General features: G+C 47.0%; 2 protein-coding genes across 2 annotated transcripts; both read left to right on the forward strand.

The window, feature by feature from the left end:
- Positions 1–3,499: 3,499 nt before the first annotated feature.
- On the forward strand, positions 3,500–11,412 carry LOC139568233 (CMRF35-like molecule 1). The gene is made up of 7 exons (XM_071389982.1): positions 3,500–4,029; positions 4,558–4,884; positions 7,193–7,528; positions 9,230–9,301; positions 9,451–9,549; positions 10,587–10,639; positions 10,772–11,412. Exons 1-7 carry the CDS (start codon positions 3,987–3,989, stop codon positions 11,198–11,200), a joined length of 1,359 nt encoding a protein of 452 aa, XP_071246083.1. The 5' UTR covers positions 3,500–3,986; the 3' UTR covers positions 11,201–11,412.
- Positions 11,413–14,621: 3,209 nt separating this feature from the next.
- Positions 14,622–26,116, forward strand: LOC139541661 (location of vulva defective 1-like). Its single transcript, XM_071346561.1, has 6 exons — positions 14,622–14,648; positions 22,647–23,031; positions 23,166–23,303; positions 23,619–23,663; positions 24,219–24,364; positions 24,747–26,116. Exons 1-6 carry the CDS (start codon positions 14,622–14,624, stop codon positions 25,926–25,928), a joined length of 1,923 nt encoding a protein of 640 aa, XP_071202662.1. The 3' UTR covers positions 25,929–26,116.
- Positions 26,117–26,647: the final 531 nt, after the last annotated feature.

A 26,647-nucleotide genomic window follows, 5' to 3' on the forward strand; every position in this document is an offset into this window, starting at 1 on the left:
AATAAGTTGTTTAATGAGTTATCATCTCCCAAATTAAACTCTAGAAGCTATATAAGATATATATCAATAACAGTCACTTATTAATTATTACCTCATATCAGTCTCATTCTGAACAGTCACTTATTAATTATTACCTCATATCAGTCTCATTCTGAACAGTCACTTATTAATTATTACCTCATATCAGTCTCATTCTGAACAGTCACTTATTAATTATTACCTCATATCAATTCTCATTCTGAACAGTCACTTATTAATTATTACCTCATATCAGTCTCATTCTGAACAGTCACTTATTAATTATTACCTCATATCAGTCTCATTCTGAACAGTCACTTATTAATTATTACCTCATATCAGTCTCATTCTGAACAGTCACTTATTAATTATTACCTCATATCAATTCTCATTCTGAACAGTCACTTATTAATTATTACCTCATATCAGTCTCATTCTGAACAGTCACTTATTAATCATTAACTCATATCAATTCTCATTCTGAACAGTCACTTATTAATTATTACCTCATATCAATTCTCATTCTGAACAGTCACTTATTTATCATTAACTCATATCAATTCTCATTCTGAACAGTCACTTATTAATCATTACCTCATATCAATTCTCATTCTGAACAGTCACTTATTAATTATTAACTCATATAAATTCTCATTCTGAACAGTCACTTATTAATCATTACCTCATGTCAATTCTCTTTCTGAACAGTCACTTATTAATCATTACCTCATATCAATTCTCATTCTGAACAGTCACTTATTAATCATTACCTCATATCAGTCTCATTCTGAACAGTCACTTATTAATCATTAACTCATATCAATTCTCATTCTGAACAGTCACTTATTAATTATTACCTCATATCAATTCTCATTCTGAACAGTCACTTATTAATTATTACCTCATATCAGTCTCATTCTGAACAGTCACTTATTAATCATTATCTCATATCAATTCTCATTCTGAACAGTCACTTATTAATTATTACCTCATATCAATTCTCATTCTGAACAGTCACTTATTAATTATTACCTCATATCAATTCTCATTCTGAACAGTCACTTATTAATTATTACCTCATATCAATTCTCATTCTGAACAGTCACTTATTAATCATTACCTCATATCAGTCTCATTCTGAACAGTCACTTATTAATCATTACCTCATATCAATTCTCATTCTGAACAGTCACTTATTAATTATTACCTCATATCAATTCTCATTCTGAACAGTCACTTATTAATTATTACCTCATATCAATTCTCATTCTGAACAGTCACTTATTAATTATTACCTCATATCAATTCTCATTCTGAACAGTCACTTATTAATCATTACCTCATATCAGTCTCATTCTGAACAGTCACTTATTAATCATTACCTCATATCAATTCTCATTCTGAACAGTTACTTATTAATTATTACCTCATATCAATTCTCATTCTGAACAGTCACTTATTAATTATTACCTCATATCAGTCTCATTCTGAACAGTCGTAACCTTCTTGGATCTGCAAGAACCCCAACCTTGATCATTATTCAGTACTATACAATTTGGTTGAATCATTTATTTACTAACTAACTAATAATAACAGAACACACACATACTTGCATGAGACAAAAGTCCCTAGTGGACTAACAAGATATGACGGCTTGAAATGGACACTTATCATGGTCACATTCCATAACTATTCTCCCATTAATGCTGTTCTTCGTTTATCTCGGTCGGAACTAAGCCTTTTCGGAAAGTTGTTGACCTTCCAGCTGTTTGGCTCTGATTGTCCGAAAGGGGTTTCCCTTTCCCGTCTTCTACTGTTGTTCACTCTGGAAGATAACCAGCCATGTCAACAGTGATGAGAGTTGGTGATGAGCATAGCAAGATAGTCCTTTAGATGAGTTTTTCTCGATATCTGACTTAAGACAGCTAATCAGCTGTACCAGTGATTGTCTGAGGTGAGCTTCTCGCCTCTTCCTCCTCGTGTTGGCACTCAGGATTCGGACCAAGATGGACATGAGCTGCAGCTCTTCGTCTCTCTGGTCTAAAGGAAGGTGAGTTTATCTTCTTCACCTCGTGTTGAGGTTAAGTTCTAACCGTTTCCATGGTCTCACGTCTTTCTGGTCTAAAGGTTGATTTTTCAGGGTTCAGCTCCTGACCACTTTACACGCCAGCAGCAACACAGAAATGTTCTGGTCTGATATGTTAATTCTTAGCCAATCCTTTATATACTCTGGTAAAAATTGGGTGTTACCATCATGCTGAAACGCTCTCTGACGTCCCTCGGGCGTGGCTACTTAATGGGCAATGTATCATCAAAACGATGTACTCGTTAGAAAATTTGAATCAAATTCTTAACAAAAATATTATCTTCATTTTACAGTGTCCATTGGATGGAAACTTGACATATACATTCTACATTCTACATTCTACATTCGGATGTTAGAAATACTGTTCCAAAGTTAGAGTTTTGGGCAAAAGTCTCTCTAGACAAAAGACATTTCAATCCCAATACTAAAGGGTAGAGAGACAAAGTTTCCCCCTCCAGAGATTTACAGCAGGGTGTGAAGGTGACGAATCAACAGCTCCCCCTCTCCTCTCTGTTGGAGAGAGAGAGGCCTGGTTACTGTCACCCCCCCCCCCCCCCCCCACATCAGTCTGATCCTCACAGGACAGTCATGACAACTGGGAAATGAGACTATGTGTATTTATCAATAAAGCATCAATATATTTATGTATTTGATACGTTCCATTCTAGCCATTACTATAAGTAGTCCTCCCCTCACCAGCCTCCACTGGTGCTGTCAGTAAACTCAGTACCTGTCACTCTGAACCTGTCTCATCAGCATGTACCACTGTCATTAGACGCACAGAGCTGAGATTGAGGGAAAGATGGAGGGAGAGAGAGATGGAGGGAGACTGCCCTCCAGTGGCAGAATAACTCTGTTTCTCTCCTCTGTAGACAGTCTCCAGTGGCAGAATAACTCTGTTTCTCTCCTCTGTAGACTGTCTCCAGTGGTAGAATAACTCTGTTTCTCTCCTCTGTAGACAGTCTCCAGTGGCAGAATAACTCTGTTTCTCTCCTCTGTAGACAGCCTCCAGTGGCAGAATAACTCTGTTTCTCTCCTCTGTAGACAGCCTCCAGTGGCAGAATAACACTGTTTCTCTCCTCTGTAGACAGTCTCCAGTGGTAGAATAACTCTGTTTCTCTCCTCTGTAGACAGCCTCCAGTGGCAGAATAACTCTGTTTCTCTCCTCTGTAGACAGCCTCCAGTCTGAATGAGAGTGTTTGAATGTGTTTCTGTGCTATGATCCATAGAGGACTCTGTCTCTCTTTCTCTCACCCTCCCTCTCTCTCTCTACTGTGTGATGTAGGAACATAGATGTGATTGGTTAAGGAGGAAGAGGGAGGGGCTGTCAGAAATAACATGTGGTAGGAGGGTTTGAACTAGTAGAGAGAGAGAGAGATGCAGAAATAGGGAAGTACATAGTTGTACGAGAGTGCAAAGAGTGAGTTAGAGAGAGGGAGGGGCAGAGAGAGAGAGAGAGTACATGAAGTACATTAAGTTTGTATTTAAGTTCCTATAAGTAGAGAGAGAACAGAGAGAGTTGTAGACTTGGACACACAGTACTATATCAGGACCAATAGACACCTGGACCAACCTGGAGAGAACACAACATTATATCAGGACCTACAGACACCTGGACCAACCTGGAGAGAACACAGCATTATATCAGGACCTATAGACACCTGGACCAACCTGGAGAGAACACAGCATTATATCAGGACCTATAGACACCTGGACCAACCTGGAGAGAACACAGCATTATATCAGGACCTATAGACACCTGGACCAACCTGGAGAGAACACAGCATTATATCAGGACCTATAGACACCTGGACCAACCTGGAGAGAACACAGCATTATATCAGGACCTATAGACACCTGGACCAACCTGGAACACAACAAGATGAGGATCCTGCTGATAGTCATCCTCCTCTCCTTCATGACAGGTAATAAGCTTGTTATAACTCTCTATAACAACGTAATAACATCCAGTTAGTTTTCTTATAAAGGCTGCTACTACAGATAAGGAAACACTATGGTGTGTATGTATGTACTATGTGTATAATTTGAGGATGCCACTGGTGTAGGAATCCTAACCGTAAATTCATTTATCCTCTATGCATAGTCACTTTAACTGTACCTACATGTACATATTACCCCAATTAGCCCGAATAACCGGTGCCCCTGCACACTGTCTCTGTACCGGTACCACCTGTATATAGCCTCGCTACTGTTATTTTCAATGTCATTTTGCTGTTTTATTTTATGTCTTTACTTATCTATTGTTAACCTAATACCTATTGTTTACTTAAAAATTGCACTGTTAGGGTTAGGAGCTTGTAAGTAAGCATTTCACTGTAAGGTCTACACCTGTTGTATTCGGCGCATGTGACAAATAAACGTAGATTTAGTTTGATTTGATTAGTATTACAAAACACTAAACCAAGAGGTATTTTCTCTTGTCTGATTGACAGGTTGTTTGAGCTCCTTCAAAGTGACAGGATACTCTGGAGGAACTGTCATCATCTACTGTCATTATTCCACAGAAGAAAGAAGTCATGACAAATATTTCTGTAATGGAACAAAGTGGACTTATATTTGTGATAAGAAGATAACTACTCTGAGGAAGAACACCTGGGCACACAGTGGTAGATTCTCTCTGTATGACATCACTGGAGGACACTACTTCAAGGTGATCATCAGACAACTGACCAGACAAGATGAAGGGACCTACTGGTGTGGAGTGGACAAACCTACTGCACCTGACAGTTATACCGAGGTAGAGCTGGATGTGAAGAAGGGTGAGAGACTTTTACTTTAACTTTATTAAATGAATTTAGCTACATATGTTATCACATGATCAGTACCACTAGTCAATGAAGTCAGTCTATAGTACTAGACTAAGGTTGTGATGTGTGTTCCTATTGACAGATGACTGCTGTGAGAAGTCAGTCTATAGTATTAGACTAAGGTTGTGATGTGTGTTCCTATTGACAGATGACTGCTGTGAGAAGTCAGTCTATAGTACTAGACTAATGTTGTGATGTGTGTTCCTATTGATAGATGACTGCTGTGAGAAGTCAGTCTATAGTATTAGACTAAGGTTGTGATGTGTGTTCCTATTGACAGATGACTGCTGTGAGAAGTCAGTCTATAGTATTAGACTAAGGTTGTGATGTGTGTTCCTATTGACAGATGACTGCTGTGAGAAGTCAGTCTATAGTACTAGACTAAGGTTGTGATGTGTGTTCCTATTGACAGATGACTGCTGTGAGAAGTCAGTCTATAGTACTAGACTAAGGTTGTGATGTGTGTTCCTATTGACAGGTGACTGCTGTGAGAAGTCAGTCTATAGTACTAGACTAAGGTTGTGATGTGTGTTCCTATTGACAGATGACTGCTGTGAGAAGTCAGTCTATAGTACTAGACTAAGGTTGTGATGTGTGTTCCTATTGACAGGTGACTGCTGTGAGAAGTCAGTCTATAGTACTAGACTAAGGTTGTGATGTGTGTTCCTATTGACAGATGACTGCTGTGAGAAGTCAGTCTATAGTATTAGACTAAGGTTGTGATGTGTGTTCCTATTGACAGATGACTGCTGTGAGAAGTCAGTCTATAGTACTAGACTAAGGTTGTGATGTGTGTTCCTATTGACAGGTGACTGCTGTGAGAAGTCAGTCTATAGTATTAGACTAAGGTTGTGATGTGTGTTCCTATTGACAGATGACTGCTGTGAGAAGTCAGTCTATAGTACTAGACTAAGGTTGTGATGTGTGTTCCTATTGACAGATGACTGCTGTGAGAAGTCAGTCTATAGTACTAGACTAAGGTTGTGATGTGTGTTCCTATTGACAGGTGACTGCTGTGAGAAGTCAGTCTATAGTATTAGACTAAGGTTGTGATGTGTGTTCCTATTGACAGATGACTGCTGTGAGAAGTCAGTCTATAGTATTAGACTAAGGTTGTGATGTGTGTTCCTATTGACAGGTGACTGCTGTGAGAAGTCAGTCTATAGTACTAGACTAAGGTTGTGATGTGTGTTCCTATTGACAGGTGACTGCTGTGAGAAGTCAGTCTATAGTACTAGACTAAGGTTGTGATGTGTGTTCCTATTGACAGATGACTGCTGTGAGAAGTCAGTCTATAGTATTAGACTAAGGTTGTGATGTGTGTTCCTATTGACAGGTGACTGCTGTGAGAAGTCAGTCTATAGTATTAGACTAAGGTTGTGATGTGTGTTCCTATTGACAGGTGACTGCTGTGAGAAGTCAGTCTATAGTACTAGACTAAGGTTGTGATGTGTGTTCCTATTGACAGGTGACTGCTGTGTGAAGTCAGTCTATAGTATTAGACTAAGGTTGTGATGTGTGTTCCTATTGACAGATGACTGCTGTGTGAAGTCAGTCTATAGTATTAGACTAAGGTTGTGATGTGCGTTCCTATTGACAGGTGACTGCTGTGAGAAGTCAGTCTATAGTACTAGACTAAGGTTGTGATGTGTGTTCCTATTGACAGATGACTGCTGTGAGAAGTCAGTCTATAGTATTAGACTAAGGTTGTGATGTGTGTTCCTATTGACAGGTGACTGCTGTGAGAAGTCAGTCTATAGTACTAGACTAAGGTTGTGATGTGTGTTCCTATTGACAGGTGACTGCTGTGAGAAGTCAGTCTATAGTACTAGACTAAGGTTGTGATGTGTGTTCCTATTGACAGATGACTGCTGTGAGAAGTCAGTCTATAGTATTAGACTAAGGTTGTGATGTGTGTTCCTATTGACAGGTGACTGCTGTGAGAAGTCAGTCTATAGTATTAGACTAAGGTTGTGATGTGTGTTCCTATTGACAGGTGACTGCTGTGAGAAGTCAGTCTATAGTACTAGACTAAGGTTGTGATGTGTGTTCCTATTGACAGATGACTGCTGTGTGAAGTCAGTCTATAGTATTAGACTAAGGTTGTGATGTGTGTTCCTATTGACAGGTGACTGCTGTGAGAAGTCAGTCTATAGTACTAGACTAAGGTTGTGATGTGTGTTCCTATTGACAGGTGACTGCTGTGAGAAGTCAGTCTATAGTACTAGACTAAGGTTGTGATGTGTGTTCCTATTGACAGGTGACTGCTGTGAGAAGTCAGTCACAGAGACGGCCTACCTGGGAGGAGAAGCTACCATCAGATGCAACTATCCAGAGGACCATAAGGACAGCACCAAGTATTTCTGCAAGGAAAGCAATGACTTCAGGACTTGTGTTAATATGATCTCTGCTTACCAGACAACTGCAAAAGCTGGTCGTTTCTCTGTGTCTGACAACAGAAGAGAGAGATTCTCCACAGTGACCATCAGGGACCTGACTGAAGATGATACTGGGACCTACTGGTGTGGAGTAGAAACCAGCAGGAAAAAACAACGTTACATTACACTGATCACACAGGTGAAGCTACGTGTTTTAAGTGAGTATAAACGTATTCTTTCTCTTTAACATTTGAACATAAACACACAAGTTACACTCATATCTATTTGATAAAAGTAGTTTAATTAAAATGATAATTGCATGACATTTTTAATGTAATTTACATGTTTAATGTGTTTGATATCGTTCCATCCATTCCTTTCCTTCCATTGTGATTAGCCAGTCCTCCTATATCTCTGTTCACCAGCCTCCTCTGCTACCCATGCTGTACACCTGCAGTAACTATGTTATATACTGTCTGACCATGTAAATAATATATAGCATTATATTATATCAATATATTAGTTATAACTACAGTATGTTATGTCTGACAATGAAATACTGTGCTTTTAAACCAGCATCACGTCTAGACCCTCGGGTAAATATGCTGTTATTAACTGTAATTAACTGTTATTAACTGTTATTAACTGTAATTAACTGTTATTAACTGTTATTAACTGTAATTAACTGTTATTAACTGTTATTAACTGTTATTTCATGTCAACAACCAGTTTAGTGAAATGTATCATTGATCTAAACATCTTATCAGTAGTAGTTGTTCAGTGGTGGACAGCAGGCAGTCAGTGTGTTAGTGGAGGCTGGGTGGGTCTGTGTGTTAGTGGAGGCTGGGTGGGTCAGTGTGTTAGTGGAGGCTGGGTGGGTCAGTGTGTTAGTGGAGGCTGGGTGGGTCAGTGTGTTAGTGGAGGCTGGGTGGGTCAGTGTGTTAGCGGAGGCTGGGTGGGTCAGTGTGTTAGCGGAGGCTGGGTGGGTCAGTGTGTTAGCGGAGGCTGGGTGGGTCAGTGTGTTAGTGGAGGCTGGGTGGGTCTGTGTGTTAGTGGAGGCTGGGTGGGTCAGTGTGTTAGTGGAGGCTGGGTGGGTCAGTGTGTTAGTGGAGGCTGGGTGGGTCAGTGTGTTAGTGGAGGCTGGGTGGGTCAGTGTGTTAGTGGAGGCTGGGTGGGTCAGTGTGTTAGTGGAGGCTGGGTGGGTCAGTGTGTTTGTGGAGGCTGGGTGGGTCAGTGTGTTAGTGGAGGCTGGGTGGGTCAGTGTGTTAGTGGAGGCTGGGTGGGTCAGTGTGTTAGTGGAGGCTGGGTGGGTCAGTGTGTTAGTGGAGGCTGGGTGGGTCAGTGTGTTAGTGGAGGCTGGGTGGGTCAGTGTGTTAGTGGAGGCTGGGTGGGTCTGTGTGTTTGTAGTGGTGTGAAAAGACACTGGACCAGAACACTGTAACTTCCTCTGTAATGTCTGTGTGTTTGTAGTGGTGTGAAAAGACACTGGACCAGAACACAGTAACTTCCTCTGTAATGTCTGTGTGTTTCTATATCTGTCTCAGTATCACTAAGCAGTCATGTGTTCAACATATAAAACCCCAAGTTTCAGTATGAATGTCATCATGAAACCTGCAGTTGTCATCAGAGAGAGAGAGAGAGAGAGAGAGAGAGAGATAGAGAGAGAGAGAGAGAGAGAGAGAGAGAGAGAGAGAGAGAGAGAGAGAGAGAGAGAGAGAGAGAGAGAGAGAGAGAGAGAGAGAGAGAGAGAGAGAGAGAGAGAGAGAGAGAAAAGAAGGACATGGTGGGAAAGAGAGACACCTAAACAGGAACAAGAGAAACCACCCTCCATCTCTGTCTCTCTCCGCCTCCATCACTCTATATCTCTCCCTCTCCTCACCTTACGGAAGCATTTTCATACTTGTGTCCATTGTTTTCAGTGGCACCAACCACCGCAACAACAGACCAACCCACAACTAAATTAATCCCATCATCATCACTCAACGGATCTGGTAAATAAACGTTTACATATTTAGATGCCTGAGTATCACTTTGGTTAGTGTTAGACATGTCTGTATGTAGTGTTATGATATGAGGGGTAGGTTAGAGTAACAGTAGGTTTGTCTAATCGGTTACGTAACTGTGTGTGTGTGTTTTCCAGGTACCTCAGTTGTCATCATGGTGTCTGTTAGTCTGGTAGTGTTACTGCTGGTGATCAGCCTGATCATAGTCTACAGATGGAAATACAACAAGGCCACAGGTGAGAAACACACACACACACACACACACACAGGTCTATAAAAGGAGAGAAAGTTCTCCTTTTCGAAATCTTTCCATTTCGAATAAATTCATTTGCATAATAGCATGTCATCATTGTCCCTGGTTGAGAAGCATAAATAGTCACTGAGGAGTGTCTGACCCCTGCTGTATTCTGGTGGGAGTGCATCTCTCTCTTTCTCTCTCTCTCTCTCTCTCTCTCTCTCTCTCTCTCTCTCTCTCTCTCTCTCTCTCTCTCTCTCTCTCTCTCTCTCCCTGCCTCTGTCCTCTCTCTCTGTCACTCTCTCTCTCTCTCTCCCTGCCTCCGTCCTCTCTCTCTCTATCTCTCTTTCCTAATCTCTCTCCCTGCCTCCGTCCTCTCTCTCTGTCACTCTCTCAATTCAATTCAATTCAAGGGGCTTTATTGGCATGGGAAACATGTGTTAACATTGCCAAAGCAAGTGAGGTAGATATTATACAAAAGTGAAATAAACAATACAAATTAACAGTAAACATTACACATACAGAAGTTTCAAAACAATAAAGACATTACAAATGTTATATTATATATATACAGTGTTGTAACAATGTACAAATGGATCTCTCTCTGTCTCTCTCTCAATTCAATTCAATTCAAGGGGCTTTATTGGCATGGGAAACATATGTTAACATTGCCAAAGCAAGAGAGGTAGATAATATACCAAGTGAAATAAACTATACAAATTTACAGTAAACATTACACTTACAGAAGTTTCAAAAGAATAAAGACATTACAAATGTCATGTTATGTATATATACAGTGTTGTAACGATCTACAAATGGTTAATGTACAAAAGGGAAAATAAATAAGCATAAATAAAATAATATGGGTTGTATTTACAATGGTGTTTGTTCTTCACTGGTTGACCTTTTCTTGTGGTAACAGGTCACAAATCTTGCTGCAGTGATGGAGCACTGTGGTATTTCACCCAGTAGTTTATCAAAAATGGGTTTGTTCTCTCTCTCTCTCTCTGAGTGATGTGTGTGTGTTGTGTTCCACAGGATCTGTCTCTTCAACACACAGAGTGAGTCCAGACACAGGAAACAATGAAGGGGTCAGTGTATTGTGTTTGTTAGTTTTTGTGTCTGAGGGATGTCATTAAGTGATGTCATTGAGTGATGTCATTGAGTGTGTTTTATCTGTTGTGTTTGTGAGTGTCGTACTATTCTCTCCTCCTCCTCTCCAGGGTTGTCATGGTGACGGTGACTATGAAGAGATAAAGGAGCGCCCCCTAAGGTCAGACTCAGGCGCTGCGACCTCCACCATCTACACCACCACCAACTTACCCACAAGTCACTCTGACTCTCTCCACTACGCCAGCGTCAACTTCCACAAGAACCCCAGTGGCCCCAACGAAGCCACTGACACCATCACTAAAGAGGGCAGCTGCCCCAATGAAACCACCGCTGCCATTACTACAGAGGGCACTTCATCATGTGACTATGCTACTGTGAACAAAAGCCCCGCCTACTCTACTGTCAATCATCCACACAGCTGCTCTGAGGCACCTCCCATCTACTCCACAATCAGCAAACCCAGACACACTTGTGTCACTGGCGACCAATCACAAGATACATACACTCACTGTCGACCAATCACAAGAGACATATTTTAACTATATGCGCTGACCTCTATTTTTAGCAAATTTCTCTTTTACTTTTTATTTTTATTTCTCTCTCTCTCTCTCTGCTGGTCTCTTTCTCTCTCTCTGCTGGTCTCTTTCTCTCTCTCTGCTGGTCTCTTTCTCTCTCTCTGCTGGTCTCTTTCTCTCTCTCTGCTGGTCTCTTTCTCTCTCTCTGCTGGTCTCTTTCTCTCTCTCTGCTGGTCTCTTTCTCTCTCTCTGCTGGTCTCTTTCTCTCTCTCTGCTGGTCTCTTTCTCTCTCTCTGCTGGTCTCTTTCTCTCTCTCTGCTGGTCTCTCTCTCTCTCTCTCTGCCGGTCTCTTTCTCTCTCTCTGCTGGTCTCTTTCTCTCTCTCTCTCTGCTGGTCTCTCTCTCTCTCTCTCTCTGCTGGTCTCTTTCTCTCTCTCTGCTGGTCTCTTTCTCTCTCTCTCTGCTGGTCTCTTTCTCTCTCTCTCTCTGCTGGTCTCTCTCTCTCTCTCTCTGCTGGTCTCTCTCTCTCTCTGCTGGTCTCTTTCTCTCTCTCTCTCTCTCTGCTGGTCTCTTTCTCTTTCTCTCTCTCTCTCTGCTGGTCTCTTTCTCTCTCTCTCTGCTGGTCTCTTTCTCTCTCTCTCTCTGCCGGTCTCTTTCTCTCTCTCTCTCTCTGCTGGTCTCTTCCTCTCTCTCTCTGCTGGTCTCTTTCTCTCTCTCTCTCTGTTGGTCTCTTTCTCTTTCTCTCTCTCTCTCTGCTGGTCTCTCTCTCTCTCTCTGCTGGTCTCTTTCTCTCTCTCTCTCTGCCGGTCTCTTTCTCTCTCTCTCTCTCTGCTGGTCTCTTCCTCTCTCTCTCTCTGCTGGTCTCTTTCTCTCTCTCTCTCTGCTGGTCTCTTTCTCTTTCTCTCTCTCTCTCTGCTGGTCTCTTTCTCTCTCTCTCTGCTGGTCTCTTTCTCTCTCTCTCTCTGCCGGTCTCTTTCTCCCTCTCTCTCTCTACTGGTCTCTTTCTCTCTCTCTCTCTGCTGGTCTCTTTCTCTTTCTCTCTCTCTCTGCTGGTCTCTTTCTCTCTCTCTCTCTGCTGGTCTCTTTCTCTCTCTCTCTCTCTCTGCTGGTCTCTTTCTCTCTCTCTCTGCCGGTCTCTTTCTCTCTCTCTCTCTGCCGGTCTCTTTCTCTCTCTCTCTCTACTGGTCTCTTTCTCTCTCTCTCTCTGCTGGTCGCTTTCTCTTTCTCTCTCTGCTGGTCTCTTTCTCTCTCTCTCTCTCTCTGCTGGTCTCTCTCTCTCTCTCTCTCTGCTGGTCTCTTTCTCTCTCTCTCTCTCTCTCTGCTGGTCTCTTTCTCTCTCTCTCTCTCTGCTGGTCTCTCTCTCTCTCTCTCTCTGCTGGTCTCTTTCTCTTTCTCTCTCTCTGCTGGTCTCTTTCTCTCTCTCTCTCTGCTGGTCTCTTTCTCTCTCTCTCTCTGCTGGTCTCTCTCTCTCTCTCTCTGCTGGTCTCTTTCTCCCTCTCTCTCTCTCTCTCTGCTGGTCTCTTTCTCTCTCTCTGCTGGTCTCTTTCTCTCTCTCTGCTGGTCTCTTTCTCTCTCTCTGCTGGTCTCTTTCTCTCTCTCTCTCTGCTGGTCTCTTTTTCTCTCTCTCTCTGCTGGTCTCTTTCTCTCTCTCTCTCTGCTGGTCTCTTTCTCTCTCTCTCTCTGCCGGTCTCTTTCTCTCTCTCTCTCTGCTGGTATCTTCCTCTCTCTCTCTCTGCCGGTCTCTTTCTCTCTCTCTCTCTGCTGGTCTCTTTCTCTCTCTCTCTCTGCTGGTCTCTTTCTCTCTCTCTCTCTGCCGGTCTCTTTCTCTCTCTCTCTCTGCTGGTCTCTTCCTCTCTCTCTCTCTGCCGGTCTCTTTCTCTCTCTCTCTCTGCTGGTCTCTTTCTCTCTCTCTCTCTGCTGGTCTCTTTCTCTCTCTCTCTCTGCCGGTCTCTTTCTCTCTCTCTCTCTGCTGGTCTCTTCCTCTCTCTCTCTCTGCCGGTCTCTTTCTCTCTCTCTCTCTGCTGGTCTCTTTCTCTCTCTCTCTCTGCCGGTCTCTTTCTCTCTCTCTCTCTGCTGGTCTCTTTCTCTCTCTCTCTCTGCCGGTCTCTTTCTCTCTCTCTGCTGGCCTCTTTCTCTCTCTCTCTCTGCTGGTCTCTTTCTCTCTCTCTCTCTGCTGGTCTCTTTCTCTCTCTCTCTCTGCTGGTCTCTTTCTCTCTCTCTCTCTGCTGGTCTCTCTCTCTCTCTCTCTCTGCTGGTCTCTTTCTCTCTCTCTGCTGGTCCCTTTCTCTCTCTCTGCTGGTCCCTTTCTCTCTCTCTGCCGGTCTCTTTCTCTCTCTCTCTCTACTTCCTGTTCTCTCACTGACAGTTTGCATGTTTTGTCTGGGTGAGCGGAGGTTTCACTTGATGGGCAATTTAGGAGGCCAGCGGCGAACGCCGAATGCCCTGCTCAAAACTGACAGCGAATCTCGATAAAGGGGTGGAGTCAACAAACTCCGCCTTCGCAGTTTAAGTTGTTCTATTGGTTTACTGAGATCTCAGTAGCTTGTCTGTTATGTGATGACATCATTCATTAAGGGGGAGTTGGGTTGTAGAGGAGGGATGTTTCTTCTGTTCAGAAACTCATCTGTTGAGTTGATCATTTACAAAGACTGTATTTGGATCAATGACATGTCAGAAAAAAGTTATAAAATATATTGATGTGTACTTTAACTATATTGTCATCATCTCAACAATGTGTTCGTCCTCTATTGAAACAAACATGGTAACTTTAGAACAGAGAAGTTGACAGTTTTAACACTTAGTCACCACAGCTAGCTGAGTTGTCTGGTGGTTTAGAAGTCTAACCTCCGGCCGGTTTGAACCAGTTTCACTCTGCAGCACATATAGACCTGATGACACTGAAGTCATTTCAGAGCCAGGATATGTAGGCTAATGCCCACCCCCTCCACCACCACCGTTACCCTCATCACTATCTCCATCTGTCTGACATGCAGAGAGATGAGTGGGGTGTGATGTCAGAGGAGGGAGGAGCTTTCTACAGAGGAAGAAAGAACACTTCAGAATCCCCCTGCTGTCAAACACTGTCTGACTGGTGATGGATTAGTAGGACTGAGAGTAGCTGACAGAGAAGCTGTTGTGGACCTGGGCTTGTTGATGCACCAGGTGGTAGTAAGGTAACTGTGATAGTAAAGTAACTTTAACAGCATAGTAACTGTGATAGTAAAGTAACTGTGATAGTATAGTAACTGTGATAGTAAAGTAACTTTACTGGTATAGTAATTGTGATAGTAAAGTAACTTTAACGGTATAGTAATTGTGATAGTAAAGTAACTAACAGTATAGTAACTGTGATAGTAAAGTACCTTGAACAGTATAGTAACTGTGATAGTAAAGTAACTTTAACAGTATAGTAACTGAGGAGTAACTGTCCAGAATGAAGATTCTCCATGTTATCTCCTGCTGTCTCCTCTCAGGTGAGTTCTGTCTGTCTGTCTGTCTGTCTGTCTGTCTGTCTGTCTGTCTGTCTGTCTGTCTGTCTGTCTGTCTGTCTGTCTGTCTGTCTGTCTGTCTGTCTGTCTGTCTGTCTGTCTGTCTCACGATCGTCTACTGAAGAGAGTGAGGACCAAGGCGCAGCGCGTGAAAAGAACATCTTCTTTTATTCAGAAGAGAGAAAACATGAAACGAACACTATACATAACCTAAACAAACGACCGTGAAGCTATAAACGTTGTGCACACACACACAGGCTACAAACGTTCAAACAGAGACAATTACCCACAAACACCTAAAGCCTATGGCTACCTTAAATATGGCTCCCAATCAGAGACAACAATAACCAGCTGTCTCTGATTGAGAACCAAATCAGGCAACCATAGACTTTCCTAGACACATACACTCAACACAAACCCATACACTAAAACCAACACCCCCTTTACCATAATAAACACCCAAAACACAAACATACCCCATGTCACACCCTGACCTAACTAAAATAATAAAGAAAACAAAGAATACTAAGGCCAGGGCGTGACATAACCCCCCCCTTAAGGTGCGAACTCCGGGCGCACCAGCACATAGTCTAGGGGAGGGTCTGGGTGGGCGTCCGTCCACGGCGGCGGCTCCGGCACTGGTCGTGGTCCCCACCCCACCATAGTCACTACCCGCTTTCTTAAACCCACTGGAATAAGGGGCAGCACCGGACTAAGGGGCAGTACCGGACTAAGGGGCAGCACCAGGATAAGGGGCAGCACCAGGATAAGGGACAGCACCAGGATAAGGGACAGCACCAGGATAAGGGGCAGCACCAGGATAAGGGACAGCACCAGGATAAGGGACAGCACCAGGATAAGGGGCAGTACCAGGATAAGGGGCAGCACCGGACTAAGGGGCAGCACCAGGATAAGGGGCAGCACCAGGATAAGGGACAGCACCAGGATAAGGGACAGCACCAGGATAAGGGGCAGCACCAGGATAAGGGACAGCACCAGGATAAGGGACAGCACCAGGATAAGGGGCAGTACCAGGATAAGGGGCAGCACCAGGATAAGGGGCAGCACCAGGCTAAGGGGCAGCTCCGGACTGAGGAACGGATCCTGGCTGGACGGCTCTGGCGGATCCTGGCTGTACGGCTCATGGCTGGCTGACGGCTCTGGCCGCTCATGGCTGGCTGACGGATCTGGCCGCTCATGGCTGGCTGACGGATCTGGCCGCTCATGGCTGGCTGACGGATCTGGCCGCTCATGGCTGGCTGACGGCTCTGGACGCTCATGGCTGGCTGACGGCTCTGGACGCTCATGGCTGGCTGACGGCTCTGGACGCTCATGGCTGGCTGACGGCTCTGGACGCTCATGGCTGGCTGACGGCTCTGGACGCTCATGGCTGGCTGACGGCTCTGGACGCTCATGGCTGGCTGACGGCTCTGGACGCTCATGGCTGGCTGACGGCTCTGGACGCTCATGGCTGGCTGACGGCTCTGGACGCTCATGGCTGGCTGACGGCTCTGGACGCTCATGGCTGGCTGGCGGCTCTGGACGCTCATGGCTGGCTGGCGGCTCTGGACGCTCATGGCTGGCTGGCGGCTCTGGACGCTCATGGCTGGCTGGCGGCTCTGGACGCTCATGGCTGGCTGGCGGCTCTGGACGCTCATGGCTGGCTGGCGGCTCTGGACGCTCATGGCTGGCTGGCGGCTCTGGACGCTCATGGCTGGCTGGCGGCTCTGGACGCTCATGGCTGGCTGGCGGCTCTGGACGCTCATGGCTGGCTGGCGGCTCTGGACGCTCATGGCTGGCTGGCGGCTCTGGACGCTCATGGCTGGCTGGCGGCTCTGGACGCTCATGGCTGGCTGGCGGCTCTGGACGCTCATGGCTGGCTGGCGGCTCTGGACGCTCATGGCTGGCTGGCGGCTCTGGACGCTCATGGCTGGCTGGCGGCTCTGGACGCTCATGGCTGGCTGGCGGCTCTGGACGCTCATGGCTGGCTGGCGGCTCTGGACGCTCATGGCTGGCTGGCGGCTCTGGACGCTCATGGCTGGCTGGCGGCTCTGGACGCTCATGGCTGGCTGGCGGCTCTGGACGCTCATGGCTGGCTGGCGGCTCTGGACGCTCATGGCTGGCTGGCGGCTCTGGACGCTCATGGCTGGCTGGCGGCTCTGGACGCTCATGGCTGGCTGGCGGCTCTGGACGCTCATGGCTGGCTGGCGGCTCTGGACGCTCATGGCTGGCTGGCGGCTCTGGACGCTCATGGCTGGCTGGCGGCTCTGGACGCTCATGGCTGGCTGGCGGCTCTGGACGCTCATGGCTGGCTGGCGGCTCTGGACGCTCATGGCTGGCTGGCGGCTCTGGACGCTCATGGCTGGCTGGCGGCTCTGGACGCTCATGGCTGGCTGGCGGCTCTGGACGCTCATGGCTGGCTGGCGGCTCTGGACGCTCATGGCTGGCTGGCGGCTCTGGACGCTCATGGCTGGCTGGCGGCTCTGGACGCTCATGGCTGGCTGGCGGCTCTGGACGCTCATGGCTGGCTGGCGGCTCTGGACGCTCATGGCTGGCTGGCGGCTCTGGACGCTCATGGCTGGCTGGCGGCTCTGGACGCTCATGGCTGGCTGGCGGCTCTGGACGCTCATGGCTGGCTGGCGGCTCTGGACGCTCATGGCTGGCTGGCGGCTCTGGACGCTCATGGCTGGCTGGCGGCTCTGGACGCTCATGGCTGGCTGGCGGCTCTGGACGCTCATGGCTGGCTGGTGGCTCTGGACGCTCATGGCTGGCTGGCGGCTCTGGACGCTCATGGCTGGCTGGCGGCTCTGGACGCTCATGGCTGGCTGGCGGCTCTGGACGCTCATGGCTGGCTGGCGGCTCTGGACGCTCATGGCTGGCTGGCGGCTCTGGACGCTCATGGCTGGCTGGCGGCTCTGGACGCTCATGGCTGGCTGGCGGCTCTGGACGCTCATGGCTGGCTGGCGGCTCTGGACGCTCATGGCTGGCTGGCGGCTCTGGACGCTCATGGCTGGCTGGCGGCTCTGGACGCTCATGGCTGGCTGGCGGCTCTGGACGCTCATGGCTGGCTGGCGGCTCTGGACGCTCATGGCTGGCTGGCGGCTCTGGACGCTCATGGCTGGCTGGCGGCTCTGGACGCTCATGGCTGGCTGGCGGCTCTGGACGCTCATGGCTGGCTGGCGGCTCTGGACGCTCATGGCTGGCTGGCGGCTCTGGACGCTCATGGCTGGCTGGCGGCTCTGGACGCTCATGGCTGGCTGGCGGCTCTGGACGCTCATGGCTGGCTGGCGGCTCTGGACGCTCATGGCTGGCTGGCGGCTCTGGACGATCCTGTCTGGCTGGCGGCTCTGGCGGATCCTGTCTGGCTGGCGGCTCTGGCGGATCCTGTCTGGCTGGCGGCTCTGGCGGATCCTGTCTGGCTGGCGGCTCTGGCAGATCCTGTCTGGTTGGCGGCTCTGGCGGATCCTGTCTGGCTGGCGGCTCTGGCGGATCCTGTCTGGCTGGCGGCTCTGGCGGATCCTGTCTGGCTGGCGGCTCTGGCGGATCCTGTCTGGCTGGCGGCTCTGGCGGATCCTGTCTGGCTGGCGGCTCTGGCGGATCCTGTCTGGCTGGCGGCTCTGGCGGATCCTGTCTGGCTGGCGGCTCTGGCGGATCCTGTCTGGCTGGCGGCTCTGGCGGATCCTGTCTGGCTGGCGGCTCTGGCGGATCCTGTCTGGCTGGCGGCTCTGGCGGATCCTGTCTGGCTGGCGGCTCTGGCGGATCCTGACTGACGATCGGCTCTGACGGCTCGGGACAGACGGATGGCTCAGATGGCGCTGGGGAGACGGATGGCTCAGATGGCGCTGGGGAGACGGATGGCTCAGATGGCGCTGGGGAGACGGATGACTCAGATGGCGCTGGGGAGACGGATGGCTCTGGCCGGATAAGGCGCACTGTAGACCTGGTGCGTGGTACCGGAACTGGAGGCACCGGGCTAAGGACACACACCTTCAGGCTAGTGCGGGGAGAAGGAACAGGGCATACTGGACCCTGGATACGCACATTAGGCCTAGTGCATGGTGCCGGCACTGGTGGTACCGGGCTGGGGACACGCACTTCAAGGCTAGTGCGGGGAGCAGGAACAGGGCATACTGGACCCTGGATACGCACATTAGGCCTAGTGCGTGGTGCCGGCACTGGTGGTACCGGGCTGGGGACACGCACTTCAAGGCTAGTGCGGGGAGCAGCAACAGGATGCACAGGACTCTGGAGACGCACAGGAGGCTTGGTGCGTGGCGTAGGCACTGGTGGTAATGGGCTGGAGACACGCACCATTGGACGAGTGCGTGGAGGAGGAACAGGGCTCTGGAGACACACTGGAAGCCTGGTGCGTGGTGTAGGCACTGGTGGAACTGGACTGGGGCGGGGAGGTGGCGCCGGAAATACCGGACCGTGCAGGCGTACTGGCTCCCTTGAGCACCGAGCCTGCCCAACCTTACCTGGTTGAATGCTCCCCGTCGCCGGACCAGTGCGGGGAGGTGGAATAACCCGCACCGGGCCATGTAGGCGAACCGGGGACACCATGCGTAAGGCTGGTGCCATGTAAGCCGGCCCGAGGAGACGCACTGGAGACCAGACGCGTTGAGCCGGCTTCATGGCACCTGGCTCAATGCCCAATCTAGCCCTACCAGTGCGGGGAGGTGGAATAACCCGCACCGGGCTATGCACACGTACAGGAGACACCGTGCGCTCTACTGCGTAACACGGTGTCTGCCCGTACTCTCGCTCTCCACGGTAAGCCTGGGAAGTGGGCGCAGGTCTCCTACGTGCCCTCGGCCCACTACCTCCTAGCCCCCCCCAAGAAATTTTTGGGTAGTACTCACGGGCTTCCAGCCTTGCCTCCGTGCTGCCTCCTCATATCGCCTCCTCTCGGCTTTCGCTGCCTCCAGCTCTTCACGAGAGAGGCGATATTCTCCCGGTTGTGCCCAAGGTCCCTTTCCTTCCAATATCTCCTCCCATGTCCAAGAATCCTTGATGCCTTGCTCCTGTTGCCGCTTGTCACGCTGCTTGGTCCGTTGGTGGGTAATTCTGTCACGATCGTCTACTGAAGAGAGTGAGGACCAAGGCGCAGCGCGTGAAAAGAACATCTTCTTTTATTCAGAAGAGAGAAAACATGAAACGAACACTATACATAACCTAAACAAACGACCGTGAAGCTATAAACGTTGTGCACACACACACAGGCTACAAACGTTCAAACATAGACAATTACCCACAAACACCTAAAGCCTATGGCTACCTTAAATATGGCTCCCAATCAGAGACAACAATAACCAGCTGTCTCTGATTGAGAACCAATTCAGGCAACCATAGACTTTCCTAGACACATACACTCAACACAAACCCATACACTAAAACCAACACCCCCTTTACCATAATAAACACCCAAAACACAAACATACCCCATGTCACACCCTGACCTAACTAAAATAATAAAGAAAACAAAGAATACTAAGGCCAGGGCGTGACAGTCTGTCTGTCTGTCTGTCTGTCTGTCTGTCTGTCTGTCTGTCTGTCTGTCTGTCTGTCTGTCTGTCTGTCTGTCTGTCTGTCTGTCTGTCTGTATCAGGTTCCATAATACTGTCTGTCTGTATCAGGTTCCATAATACTGTCTGTCTGTCTGTCTGTCTGTCTGTCCTCCTATATGCCTGTATGTCTGCCTGTCTGTAGTCTGTATCAGTTTCTATAGAACTAGACTGTCTGTCTGTATGTAGTCTGTATCAGTTTCTATAGTACTAGACTGGATACTGTCTATAGTCTTTATCAGTTTCTATAGTACTAGACCGGATACTGTCTGTAGTCTGTATCAGTTTCTATAGTACTAGATTGTATACTGTCTGTAGTGTGTATCAGTTTCTATAGTACTAGACTGTATACTGTCTGTAGTCTTTATTCGTTTCTATAGAACTAGACTATATAATGTCTGTAATCTGTCTGGCTGTCTGACTGACTATAAGGTAATACTATAAATAACATGAGGTAGAAAGAAATACACTATCATTCCAAATAAGGAATAAGAAGAACAGTATAACGTTGTTGAGGTCCAGGTCCTCTTTAGTGAGCGTGTGTTTCTGTGTTACATCTCTCTGTGTTGTGGAGTCAGTCATCACCAAGGTGACTGGAGTTGTTGGGGTCCAGGTCCTCTTTAGTGAGCGTGTGTTTCTGTTTTACATCTCTCTGTGTTGTGGAGTCAGTCATCACCAAGGTGACTGGAGGTGTTGGGGGACAGGTCCTCTTTAGTGAGCGTGTGTTTCTGTTTTACAGCTCTCTGTGTTGTGGAGTCAGTCATCACCAAGGTGACTGGAGTTGTTGGGGGACAGGTCCTCTTTAGTGAGCGTGTGTTTCTGTTTTACAGCTCTCTGTGTTGTGGAGTCAGTCATCACCAAGGTGACTGGAGTTGTTGGGGGACAGGTCCTCTTTAGTGAGCGTGTGTTTCTGTTTTACAGCTCTCTGTGTTGTGGAGTCAGTCATCACCAAGGTGACTGGAGTTGTTGGGGGACAGGTCCTCTTTAGTGAGCGTGTGTTTCTGTTTTACATCTCTCTGTGTTGTGGAGTCAGTCATCACCAAGGTGACTGGAGGTGTTGGGGGACAGGTCCTCTTTAGTGAGCGTGTGTTTCTGTTTTACAGCTCTCTGTGTTGTGGAGTCAGTCATCACCAAGGTGACTGGAGTTGTTGGGGGACAGGTCCTCTTTAGTGAGCGTGTGTTTCTGTTTTACAGCTCTCTGTGTTGTGGAGTCAGTCATCACCAAGGTGACTGGAGTTGTTGGGGTCCAGTCCCTCTTTAGTGAGCGTGTGTTTCTGTTTTACATCTCTCTTTGTTGTGGAGTCAGTCATCACCAAGGTGACTGGAGTTGTTGGGGGACAGGTCCTCTTTAGTGAGCGTGTGTTTCTGTTTTACATCTCTCTGTGTTGTGGTGTCAGTCATCACCAAGGTGACTGGAGTTGTTGGGGGACAGTTCCTCTTTAGTGAGCGTGTGTTTCTGTTTTACATCTCTCTGTGTTGTGGAGTCAGTCATCACCAAGGTGACTGGAGTTGTTGGGGGACAGTTCCTCTTTAGTGAGCGTGTGTTTCTGTTTTACATCTCTCTGTGTTGTGGTGTCAGTCATCACCAAGGTGACTGGAGTTGTTGGGGGACAGGTCCTCTTTAGTGAGCGTGTGTTTCTGTTTTACAGCTCTCTGTGTTGTGGAGTCAGTCATCACCAAGGTGACTGGAGTTGTTGGGGTCCAGGTCCTCTTTAGTGAGCGTGTGTTTCTGTGTTACATCTCTCTGTGTTGTGGAGTCAGTCATCACCAAGGTGACTGGAGTTGTTGGGGGACAGGTCCTCTTTAGTGAGCGTGTGTTTCTGTTTTACATCTCTCTGTGTTGTGGAGTCAGTCATCACCAAGGTGACTGGAGTTGTTGGGGGACAGGTCCTCTTTAGTGAGCGTGTGTTTCTGTTTTAAATCTCTCTGTGTTGTGGAGTCAGTCATCACCAAAGTGACTGGAGTTGTTGGGGGACAGGTCCTCTTTAGTGAGCGTGTGTTTCTGTTTTACAGCTCTCTGTGTTGTGGAGTCAGTCATCATCAAGGTGACTGGAGTTGTTCGGGGACAGGTCCTCTTTAGTGAGCGTGTGTTTCTGTTTTACAGCTCTCTGTGTTGTGGAGTCAGTCATCACCAAGGTGACTGGAGTTGTTGGGGGACAGGTCCTCTTTAGTGAGCGTGTGTTTCTGTTTTACAGCTCTCTGTGTTGTGGAGTCAGTCATCATCAAGGTGACTGGAGTTGTTCGGGGACAGGTCCTCTTTAGTGAGCGTGTGTTTCTGTTTTACAGCTCTCTGTGTTGTGGAGTCAGTCATCACCAAGGTGACTGGAGTTGTTGGGGGACAGGTCCTCTTTAGTGAGCGTGTGTTTCTGTTTTACATCTCTCTGTGTTGTGGAGTCAGTCATCACCAAGGTGACTGGAGTTGTTGGGGGACAGGTCCTCTTTAGTGAGCGTGTGTTTCTGTTTTACATCTCTCTGTGTTGTGGAGTCAGTCATCACCAAAGTGACTGGAGTTGTTGGGGGACAGGTCACAATTCAGTGTTCATATGCAGATACATGGTTTGTAAAAAGCATTGACAAGTACTTCTGTAGGAAGAAATGTGACAGTTACAATGACATTCTGGTTCAAACTCAGAACAACAAGAACTATATTGAGAGAGGAAGATACGCCATACATGACAATAGATATGGAGACTTCACTGTGACCATCAAGAACCTGATGAAGACAGACTCTGGAACCTACTGGTGTGGAGTGGAGAGATATGGCCCAGACACATACCAAGAGGTGCATCTCACAGTTACAGATGGTAAGTTAACACTCAATCATATTTGTCTTGATAAATTCAGAGCTTAATGTTTGTTACAGGCTTCATGACTTCATTAGAGAAAAGCAAAATGGTGACAGTATTTGTGGATGCCTGTTCTTTTGTTTTACACACAGCTCCTCCTAAACCATCAACTGTAACCTCCAGACCTCATTTCTCCACAAACCTCCCAAACCTCTCTGCAACATTATCTAACATCTCTACAACGTTTTTGACATCTGGAGAAATCAGTGTTCACTCTTCGTCAAGAGCAGGTATGATGAATCTCTCATCTCAGACATTACAACTAATATGTTGTGAAATGATGAATCTCTCACATCAGACATTACAAATAATGTTCTGTGATATTAAATGCTGGAGGAAATCAACTCTCTCTCTCTCTCTCTCTCTCTCTCTCTCTCTCTCTCTCTCTCTCTCTCTCTCTCTCTCTCTCTCTCTCTCTCTCTCTCTCTCTCTCTCTCTCTCTCTCTCTCTCTCTCTCTCTCTCTCTCTCTCTCTCTCTCTCTCTCTCTCTCTCTCTCTCTCTCTCTCTCTCTCTCTCTCTCTCTCTCTCTCTCTCTCTCTAGTAGATCCTACATTGGACTCTCCTGGTGCAGGACAGAGTCAGAGGGCTGGTAAGTTTCATGTAACACTTTAGTTTTGGCTCCTCCTTTATCACATCTTTATTTCCTGTCTGTCTGTCTGTCTGTGTACTGATTTGAGCTAAAATATGGTTTAGATTTGAGTTTCTTGAAATCTACAGGAAGTGATGCAACACTTTAGGTTTTGGCTCCTCCTTTATCACACCTTTATGTTCCGTCTCTCTGTCTGTCTTCTTGCCTGTCTATCTGACTCCCTGCCTGTCTGCCTGCCTGTCTGTCTTCTTTCTTATCTATAATATATACAGTACTCTGTAAAGTCTCTCCTCCTGTCTGTGGTCAGGTCTGATGGTATCTATGATATATACAGTACTCTGTAAAGTCTCTCCTCCTGTCTGTGGTCAGGTGTGATGGTATCTATGATATATACAGTACTCTGTAAAGTCTCTCCTCCTGCCTGTGGTCAGGTCTGATGGTATCTATGATATATACAGTACTCTGTAAAGTCTCTCCTCCTGTCTGTAGTCAGGTCTGATGGTATCTATGATATATACAGTACTCTGTAAAGTCTCTCCTCCTGTCTGTGGTCAGGTTTGATGGTGTGGACCAGTGTTGGTCTGGTAGTCATGGTGACAGTGTTAGGACTGGTCCTGCTCCTGTTCTACAGACAGAGGAGAGGAACCAGGAGAACACCACCACCAGTCTCCTCCAACACACAACCTGACCCTACTGGAGAGGTGAGATACAAAGGTGTGTGTGTGTGTGTGTGTGTGTGTGTGTGTGTGTGTGTGTGTGTGTGTGTGTGTGTGTGTGTGTGTGTGTGTGTGTGTGTGTGTGTGTGTGTGTGTGTGTGTGTGTGTAGGTGTGTGTAGGTGTGTGTGGGTGTGTGTGTGTGTGTGTGTGTGTCCATAATAACTTATAGTGTAGAGGTGACAGACAGGGAGGTGGTGAACTAAACATCTAAGGGTTGAGTGTGTGAGTCTACAGCCTCTAGTGGGTTTCTACTGTCGTCTGTTATCATTCCATGAAGATATACAGTGGCTAACATGTTGATGGTTGAGGGCCTCCACTTCTTTTCACATCTGAACATGTATTTATTGTCATTGGTTCTGTATGCAGGTTGACTGTGTGTATGAGGAGATCAGAGAGGCAGACAGACAGACAGACACACTCCCTGTGGTCATCTGTGTAGTCTACTCTACTGTCAAATCACCAACCTACCCTGCTGGTCAAGCCTCTACAACCTACCCTGCTGGCCAAGACCCAACAACCTACCCTGCTGACCAAGTCTCTACAACCTACCCTGCTGGCCAAGCCTCTACAACCTACCCTGCTGGCCAAGTCTCTACAACCTACCCTGCTGACCAAGTCTCTACAACCTACCCTGCTGGCCAAGCCTCTACAACCTACCCTGCTGGCCAAGTCTCCACAACCTACCCTGCTGGCCAAGTCTCTACAACCTACCCTGCTGACCAAGTCTCTACAACCTACCCTGCTGGCCAAACCTCTACAACCTACCCTGCTGGCCAAGCCTCTACAACCCACCCTGCTGACCAAGCCTCTACAACATACTCTGCTTGTCAACCATCTACCTACCCTGCTGGCCAAACCTCTACAACCTACCCTGCTGGCCATCCTACCAGTGTCTCACACTGTGACATCTATGCTAACGCTAGCTGCCACAAAGATGATATAAATCCAAGCTATTCTACTGCAGATCAACCCGCTTCTCTCATCTACTCTAGTGTGGATCTACCTACAGATTTTAGAGTCTCTTCAAGACCTCCAACAGCCAGTGGATCCCAGGATGATTCCATCTACTCTACAGCCCAGCCACCTAAAGATACTGTAGAATCTACAAGATACCCTGCTGTAGACCTCTCTAAAGACACTCCAGAAGACACCATCTACTCTACAGCCCAGCTACCCAAAGATACTGTAGAATCTACAAGATACCCTGCTGTACACCTCTCTAAAGACACTCCAGAAGATGCCATCTACTCTACAGCCCAGCTACCCAAAGATACTGTAGAATCTACAAGATACCCTGCTGTAGACCTCTCTAAAGACACTCCAGAAGACACCATCTACTCTACAGCCCAGCTACCCAAAGATACTGTAGAATCTACAAGATACCCTGCTGTACACCTCTCTAAAGACACTCCAGAAGATGCCATCTACTCTACAGCCCAGCTACCCAAAGATACTGTAGTAGTATATAATCTCTACAAGAGATGCATCCAAAATGACATCCTATTATCTTTCCTCATATGGACCCTGGTCAAAGGCAGTGTTCTATAGAGAACAAGGTGACATCTGGGATGAAGAGAAGCTCCCTGTAGAGAGATGAAGGGTTGTCACCACAGAGCCGCCATCTTGGAATGACATGAAGAAAACAATCCCTTTCCTGTTTCAAATCCTCCTTGACATTTTGTATTAAAACAGCTCACGTGGTTTTACTGTATATAATATATGTAAAATAGGAACATCTGGCTTCAAAATCACTTTTAGTTCCAGATTTTGTGAAAGTCAACCAACATTATTGTAAATATTTGTGTTTTATCATATAATTTTTCCTTCATTTAGTCTGTTATAATAATGAAGACAGTAATACCATAATAGTTAACTGTATCTTTGAGATTTACATAGCTATTGTATATGTACATAAACTGTGCCTTTTAAAGCATTTCATAAAATCTCATCGAAATGTTTAAAACAGCGTGAATATGGAGTATTATTGTGTGTATGTGTATGTGTGTGTATTTGTGTATGTGTGTGAGTGTGTGTGTGTAGTGTGTGTTTTTCAGTGTGTGTGTGTCTGGACATGTAGAGGAAGAGTGTCGACTAGAACCACATTTACATTTAAGTCATTTAGCAGACGCTCTTATCCAGAGCGACTTACAAATTGGTGCATTCACCTTATGATATCCAGTGGAACAACCACTTTACAATAGTGCATCTAACTATTTTAAGGGGGGGGGGGAGAAGTGTAGGGTGTAGTGAAGGTACTGTAACAGGAG

This window comes from Salvelinus alpinus, chromosome 2 (assembly GCF_045679555.1).
Source record: "Salvelinus alpinus chromosome 2, SLU_Salpinus.1, whole genome shotgun sequence".
Taxonomy (NCBI): domain Eukaryota; kingdom Metazoa; phylum Chordata; class Actinopteri; order Salmoniformes; family Salmonidae; genus Salvelinus; species Salvelinus alpinus.